At 45.7% G+C, this 8,282-nt stretch overlaps 1 protein-coding gene across 1 annotated transcript; it reads right to left on the bottom strand.

Moving 5' to 3' along the window:
- Nucleotides 1-2,217: 2,217 nt before the first annotated feature.
- Nucleotides 2,218-8,022, bottom strand: LOC135908329 (uncharacterized). The gene is made up of 3 exons (XM_065440088.2): nt 7,187-8,022; nt 4,505-4,912; nt 2,218-2,746 (listed from the first exon to the last, which is right to left on the bottom strand). The coding sequence occupies exons 1-3, from the start codon at nt 7,493-7,495 to the stop codon at nt 2,549-2,551; spliced, it is 915 nt and encodes a 304-aa protein (XP_065296160.1). The 5' UTR covers nt 7,496-8,022; the 3' UTR covers nt 2,218-2,548.
- Between the last annotated feature and the right edge of the window lie 260 nt (nt 8,023-8,282).

Raw genomic sequence — 8,282 nt, 5'->3', positions numbered from 1 at the left:
TGCAGGACTGATGGGTTATTCGTCGCTCCGTCGGATTTTCTATCACCCTCTTTCACTTTCGTCAAGTGAGCTCCCGATTTTTATGCATGTCTACACGTAAACGTTTGAACATCCCTGACACCGGTCATGATAGTTTACACGCAACAGGTAAGCAAATCAAAAACAATATAGCAGATGCTGTTTTGGTACAAGCTAAGAGTAGTGCAGCTCTCTAACTGCTTTCTTTTTATTGTATTTGCGATGTGGCAAAGAATATGCCATATATAACGTTGACAAATTGAATTACCTCTTCTTTCTAAAGACTTGCATTTTGATGCACCATTCTTAACATCTTATCACAACGCGTCATCGCATTATCTAATAATTCTGTTCTTATGACAAACAACCATGCAAGAAGTGTCTCTAGATGCTTTCTGCACATAATACGAGCTCTTCGTATAATTCGACCTGTTGAAATACAGTCGGCATTATTTAAGGGCACCTTATGAAACTCTAAAATAATTCCCTAAACGAGAAGAAAGGGGGTTAACTGAGGGGCCTGATTTTCATTAGTCGTATCATAAGAAGCCAAAAATACTGACACCAAGGCAACATAGGGGAAATTATTTGTGCTTAATAAATGAAAGAAAGAAACCAGAAATTAATGAAAATGAAAGTGGATGTAAAAACCACTTGCCGCAGGTGGGGAACTATGCCACAACCTTCGCATTTGGCGTGCCATGGTAAACCATTTGAACTACCGTGGCGCCGTATCGCCATCCACTTTCCTGGATATTTGTGTTTCATGGTAGAACCCTATGAGTGTTATCCAGCGCCGTCACTCACAAACCTTGGCGGTGGTTGTGGAACATCCTTCCTGCCGCAGGCGTCACGAGAACGTAATCTTTGGATAAAAGCAACCTGTCAATAAACGCACACATGCCACCTGAAGGCATCAATGTTGCGGGATTCGAGACCCTCGTTATGTAATAATTTGAAAGAAAGGGGGTTAAATGAGGGGCCGCATTTTTTATTAGTCATATAATAAGAGACCAACAAACACTGACACCAAGAACAACGTGGGATAATTACTTGTGCTTAAGCACTGAAATAAAAAATACGCTAAGTGTTCATTTCCATTATTTTTTCGCTACTTTACTTCATTTGCTAAGCACAAGTAAATTTGCATATGTTGTGCTTGGTGTCAGTCTTTGTTGGCTTCATATGACAGACGAATTCCCCGAAATTTTAGTCCTCCCTTTTCCCCCAAGTGCAGAATCCGACGTAGAAGGTGCAGGAAATTGCGAAAGCGTTTAATGGGAAAGGCGACGGCATGTGAACAGCAACTAAAAGGATTTTGTGTGGCCCACGATCAATCCCATACTTCTTGGCCTCTCACAAGCCACTCAAGCATTAACCACGCGATATTTTCTTTTTGAATACTAAAAGTAAGCATCTTCTGAATTAAGTGTCATGTCATGTCAAGATGCACTTCGGATGAAGTCGCAGGCATCAGAGACGCAGATTTTGATCGCCTCCTCTTAGTGAGCCGAGCCTTCTGGGAAGGATTTGCGAAAGCAGCAACACATCCTGATTTGCATTTGACGGAGGCGAATGCTGTTGCGCTGTGCAGCGGCACAAAGATTTAATTTCTGTACTATTTCGAAGCCATGGTTTTTTTCTCTGGACTTTAGTGGCAATAATGCATGATTCAACGCGTACACAGGACAACGCATATATCAACTGCACCCGAGTGTCCTTGGGCAAGTGGCAGCAACTCGGTGATAAACGCAGTTCTAAGAAGACGTGAGATACCTGATGTTAGCAGGAGGAAATCAGGCGTGGTGTTGAGGCCACCATACTCAGATTACGAAAGAGAATGGAATGGGCTATAGAAAGCTATGTGCTTTGTTAAAGAAGTGATAATGTAGTAGGTTTTTAATTTTTGCGAAGATGAACTTGACATTGAGCAGGATCTGCTGAGCGCCACTGCAGAGGGCATCCACTCTGCCACTTGATTTGAACAACTGGCTGGGCGTTGTCCGCATAGCTTGGCACGCCTGAGGCGTAGATGATAACGGCGCAGTCGATAGAGGCGAGCTCGATTAAGAAGGAACGGCAGATGCATAACCGCGCTCAGCGAGAAACGCTTCCGCAGGAGAGACGTCCGTGTTGGAGACTGGAGTATGTCTAAGCCGCGATTAGTTTTGTGCAGGCAAATTTTGTTTTGCAATGACGTAAAAGATAATAATATTTATTATATAAAAACGTCTATTGTCAAACGTAACAGTATTTGCAGTCTTTTGCAAAACTTCGAGAAGTTGTGGCTTTTCTTTCTTGTCGAGACCTGTGGCACACGCTGGGATTTTCCGTTGCAAGTGTTTTGCAAGACTCAGGTTTTCACGGCTACACTATAATACACGGATGAAAACATGTAAAATTACTGGAATATACCTTTTTTTTTCACAGTTAACGCCTAATTTAGGTAATAGGGAAAGTTTGATGTACGGCGTATTTGCAGCCTCGAGGAGAAGGAGTTTCAGGCGGTTATGAGGGCGCGGCTGGGGCTTCACTGCAAACTTGAGTTGTTGGCTGGGGAACAGGCAGTTCCCCAGCCACAGTTTCTTGCTACCGAATAGGTTGGCGCCGTGGTTGCATAGCTGGCCGCTGTTGTTGGAACGCACGCACTCTCTTTTGTGTCGTAGTTGAACATGACCACCGGGGGAGTGCAGTACGTGTAGTAGTGGCGAATGCACTCGCTCCACACCTGCGTAAATTTCGAAAATGGACGCGTTATTGTTCCGCATTGAAATATGGTCGCTATTGCATCGAATCTAAGGACGCGCAGCAAAAATACGTTTTTATCTGCTATTATATTGTTGCGAAATATTCAATCTGAAAGAAGATTTACTGAGTGACACAAGATCAGTCGAAAGCAAGGATGCGGAAGCTGGAATTTACGCAACTACGAGCCCAAGTGCCAAGGTCAGTTAAATCGCAGCGTCTGCGCCACTAACAAAGTAACCATTGTTTTATTTTAACGTTAGTAGAATTCATAAATTTAAGCTGTGGCGCATGGCACAAATGTACTTACTCTGCTGGATTACTGAGATGCAAAGACTAGTTACATTCGTAATCAAAATGCGTCATTGATCAGCAAAATTTCGCTAGTGTAGTTCTAACCTAATTACTTTATGGCATACATTGCAATACACGAAAGAAACCAGTGGAGTCAGAAGGCACATCCATTTGTAGGATGTGCCTTCTTTACAGAATTAATTGTGTAAGAATAATTAATTTACAGAATTAGCACCTCAATTTAAAGGGAAAAAATGGAGAATCAGAAATATGTAACTATTTTCTATCACCTACATTGCATAATGTTTGGATACTGCCGTGTAAAATCTACATAAAACTGAGTAACAGTTATTTATAACGTAGAGGTGCGAACTTTGCTGAGTAGACGATATTTCTGCACCCACGATATTTTAGTACGACCGTGTTCTCTCCGTGAAGCCTTATCTATTAATCTCTTGTCTAGTCAGTGTCCGGAATATGAATCCTGGAACAGCAGCTCAAGTTTGCTACTGCGTATTTGACCGTGTCATTTTTTTTTCTTTTGAGCACTAACAGCTTACAGTTGGTGTAGGCACACGCCCTATGCTGTTGGCCTATTACCGCAAATACGCGTTATCTCCAGGTCTCCTATATATAGTCTGCCATATCACGGAAAGTAAGACATCGCAAAACATTTATCAACGTAGGTCAGTAGACGTGCAGCAACTCGGCGTACATACTTCGCCCTCTGTACGGCCGCTACAAAGCGCCCGCTGCTATATATTGCCACAGCCTCTGTTGTAGCTTTGTCCAGTTCAAAAATCGGAATGGCTTACTTTTTTGTCCTATCTGCTGTAAGGCAGCTCCAATATGAACTAGCAAACCTCATGCGAGTACGTTTGAATGGTATGCATGCGCACATTATGATTACATGAGTTGGCGTTCAAGTTTGATATTGTTTTTCTTTTATTTGTGTCGCGAGTAATCAGCAAACTTGTTCCAAATTAAAGCACCTGCTAGGGGTGAATGCTGTGTTTTATTTTTATGGCGTCGGTCTACGTTATCTAATGTAGAGCGCATCTCCATGCCTTTTACATCTGTACTCAACGTGTCTTTGTGACCATCTTTTTATACAAGATTAGCATAAATAATAAGCTTTTTGCAGCGCAAAGCAAATCTAATGTAAACAAAGACGTTTACCTGTGAGCAATACCTTTGGTCGTCTTAAATTCAGAGTCTTTATCTAAAGTATACAGGTTCCTTCACGCCTTCATTATGCATGCGGTTCGGCATTGTGGTGTGGTTACCGCGGCGGGCCGGATTTTACAGTGAAGAAAAAATGAAGGGAATGACTTCGTGGACAGCTGGCTTGCAAATGCTGGCTTTGTGACATAACGTCCACTCATGGTTTATTTCCCTCCTCTATGACGGACACCTGGATCACGGATAGACCGAACAGATTTCTCACGTATTGCTCTGTCCCCGGCGAGTCGAAGAGGGCCACGCCGTGCGCCGCATTGCTCCGGGCGATGTATATTGCAGCAAAATCTAGGGGTCCGTCACGAGCATCGTCGCCAGACGGTGCCATGGCCACGGTGCGCGGCTGCTGGTCCTCAACGCGTGGGTCTTCGGTCAGGACTCCTCCGTCCTGGACATCCGGAGGGACGTTGTAGAGCGGCTCCGGTTGACGCCGTCTAGACGATAGCTCCTTTTCCGGAAGGAGGTCGTGAGGCGCCAAGGGACCGCCTGGAGCGCCGGCCATCGCTGGCACAGCCACAGTTACGAGTCTCGCGAACAGGACGCCAATGAGAGAATAGTGCAGTATGCTGGTCTTGCTGCCCGGGGTGCTTCGAGTACGTGCACCGCCGGCTTCCAGCTGGGAGTATGTAGAGTTGCGAACAGTCGTGGAAAGAACGCGTACCGAGTGTTTCAATGGCGACAGTTTTATTATTGAAACATAACATTCCAGAACACATATTACTTTTGTTGCAGACGATTCATTACAAAAGCGTACGAAAGAAAATTGCAAGGCACATTATTTAACTAAGAATACCTGGTTAGCTTTTATTTTTAACCTTGTGCCACCAATGTCTGTCAGACGTTTGTAGCTAACAGCAAGCTCACTACAATTCAGCTTTTACAAGAGATTAAAACCGTTCACTTAAAGTGTCAGCGTCCCTCGGCTTGATCGGGGCAACAATCACATCGAAGAATGAAAGAGCGAACGTGGAGCGCAGCGGAAGACGAAAAACAGCGATAGTGACGGGACTGCGAGGAGGAAAGCAGGGAGAAGGGTGCGCGGAATCCTGATGCGGAAAGTGTAGGAGGAGGATATGGTGAAAGCGTGAGTAGAAAGGCGTTGTGCCGTGCAACACGGGTTCTGCGGCAACAACCACTACGAGATGCCGCCAGAATAGCGCGCTGTCTTCTGTTGGTCGATGGAATGCCGCGAGTGCTTCCACCGACACCATAAATGAAAACAAAGCGCTGCATGAGCGGGGGTTTCTCTGTGGCTGCTCCTCTGAATCACTCCCACGCTTTACCTAAGCGCTTCCTCTCGCGATCTCCCGATTTGCAAGGCAGCCGCGCCATACTTCGCTCCGTTTGCAATGCGCGCTCAAGACAGATTGTACGAGCCAGCCGGTATGTCGCGAAAGGAAAACACGTACGGAGCTACACTGAAATTTCACATTTGAGAGTATCGTAATCGTCGGCGAATTTTTTACTGAATGAACACCGCACTGAAGTTAACAAAGGCAGCTGCATATAAAGTAAAAAAGCAAAGTTCTTGTTAATGTAGCAAGCTCGGTTTTTATTCAGACATTTCCTGAGTGCATGAAAGAAGTCGCAGTTTCGCCCGAAAGGCGAAGCTTCGATTGCGACAGCAAGCAGTGGACAGCTATATGAAGTGGAGATAGTAATTTTATGAACCATGTAAAATTATAAACTTAGGCATACTAACTAAATGAACAAGCATGGTGTCTCGCGCGCGTAAGCAAACAAAGACATCTCACTAGACGAGCTCGAAAACTCGCTGTTGAAATCCTGCAGTGAGGAAACGCGGCAGCAGCCGCGAGCGCTTTGACTTTCCTGCTGCCGCTCGCGTCAGCGCTAAGTCGCGAAAGCACAGCACGGCGCGGGCTCTGTACCAGGCGCAGGTGGCTTTCAAGATACAGCGGTCCGGCCGGTGCGCGCGGCCGCCTGGGCCGCCCAGAATAGAAAGCGCAATGAAAGGCGGCACAATGAAAGAGTGCACTCCGACAGGCGCACTGGTTTTATTATAACAGTGAGCAGCCGCACCCCATCTTTCTGTGAGGTAGCTCGTGAGATAGAGATAAGTTGATGATTGTCTGCTAGACGAATGAAAGAAGTTCGAACACCATAGCTCGAGACACCGCTACCTTATTTAGGTCTACTGGAGGTCAAGCGCCTGTGCCGTCCATCCCTACTTAATCATCCCACTTTTCAGAACGGATCTAATCCTGAGGCACCTCCTTACACTGAATATTCTGTCCATTCTAACTCCGCATTTTTTAAAGCGAAGCTTTCTTTGCCTCTTCCTTCGACATTCCCACTGCTGCTGCTGCTGCGGTCTGGCACACCAACAGCGCCTCTCCAGTGGAGCGTACTCCTAGTTTCTTGTCAGCCAATTAGATAAGACAAGCCGTCCAGTGTAGGCACTGTTATTCGTTTTTAAAGAAAACAAAAGTGATCTCTTGTAAGCGAGGAGAGCGTTTGATTGGTCTGTTCAGACAACCCTGCGGACCACCGCTCAATGCTTGCGTCGGCGGTTATGACGCAATCATTGGAATAATGGATACATTGATGCGCACAAAAAAGGAAAAATAAAGACTTGGTAGGGAGAGTACGAAACGACAGTTTGATCGCTCAATCTGTCGTTTCATACTCTCCCTCCCAAGTCTTTATTTTTCCTTTTTTTTGGCGCATCAATGTATTCATTAAATCACAACCAACTCGTCCAGCAACAAGCTCTACTCAGATTGGAATAAAAACACATTGAAATAGTTTTACGTTATAGGGCCCCAGGTCGCATTTCTAACTGTTGACGCCAGGCCTATCATATTCCGTTCCGGCAAACGTTGCATGATCCTGAGCTTTCTTTCAATGTCGATGTAGCAGGCACCCTTACCTGCAGCAGCGGTTGGTGTTCGCGGCTGGAATCGAGTGTCGTCTGCGCGCCGCCGTCGGCAGAGTGCGTCCGTGACGCCAGCAGAGACGAGGTGTCGTCTCGCCGCGGGTCGACGGATGCGGGGTGGCACTCTTCCGAACGACTGCAGGGGAGCCATTCACCAGCAGGGCTCGCCACAAGCGTCGCTCCGCGAACGCCGGCGAATGTTCTGGACAGCGGCGTGGGCCGTTGGGTGCCGGCTGCAGGTGACGACCACAATAGCCGGGGCTCAGACGCACGAAGGGGGCTTGGGAAGGACACCGTCGCCATCACTCTCGAACTGCGTGACTTCTTCTTCTATGCATCGCGGGGTCGTGCGACACTAGGCTTGCCTTTGGTTTGGTTTGGTTTGGTGCCTGTAGTTACAGCACAACCCACTACGGGGGATTGACCATGAATCGGGTGGCAGTGGGTTGAAAAAGAATAAATACCTGAATAGGATTTTTCTTTACTGAAAATTAAGGCTCGTCTTAAGCACGATATTTTACCGGTTCGTATTCGAATAGCGCGAGACACAGGACAACGAAGCAGTAAATTAGTCGTCTACTTTCTTGTCACGCTTGTCTGGAGCTGTTGAAGTACTAAGAGTCTGCGCAATCTAGCCAAAATAACATGGTACTTGCTGCATCGCAGTATTGAGTAAATGAATTAAATGAACTGTAGCGTATTGAAGCCGACGTACGAGCTAACGAAGAAGGCGAAAGAATAATGTGGAGTTCATTTTCTCATCTTCATTGTAACTTCTACAATTCACCTTTCAATGAGTCTGACTGCTTACTGACATACAAGTATAGTTATTGTCAAATCTTCTGTGTTTAACCGGCGTACGAGCTAACGAAGAAGACGAAATAATAATGTGGAGTTCATTTTATGATCTTCATGGTAACTTCTACAATTCACCTTTCAATGAGTCTGACTGCTTACTGGCATACAAGTCTAGTTATTGTCAAATCTTCTGTGTTTTATTTTACATTGCGTTTCTCATTTTAAATAAGAATTTTCTTTAGCTACGTGCTGTCGCCAAATTCTTGGCCTATCCGCCTTTCTGGGTACAAAC

The sequence above is a fragment of the Dermacentor albipictus genome, chromosome 6, assembly GCF_038994185.2.
Source record: "Dermacentor albipictus isolate Rhodes 1998 colony chromosome 6, USDA_Dalb.pri_finalv2, whole genome shotgun sequence".
Lineage (NCBI taxonomy): Eukaryota > Metazoa > Arthropoda > Arachnida > Ixodida > Ixodidae > Dermacentor > Dermacentor albipictus.
Note: the sequence above shows the minus strand (reverse complement) of the source record. Positions and strands in the feature narration are given on the sequence as shown.

Excerpts from the sequence above, each read along its gene's own strand:
- LOC135908329 (XM_065440088.2), bottom strand. The coding sequence starts at position 7,495 with ATGGCGACGGTGTCCTTCCCAAGCCCCCTTCGTGCGTCTGAGCCCCGG. Across the intron at positions 4,913-7,186 it reads AACACCAACCGCTGCTGCAG|CTGGAAGCCGGCGGTGCACG; the intron begins GTAAGGGTGCCT and ends ACATACTCCCAG. Across the intron at positions 2,747-4,504 it reads CGCCGGGGACAGAGCAATAC|GTGTGGAGCGAGTGCATTCG; the intron begins GTGAGAAATCTG and ends AAATTTACGCAG.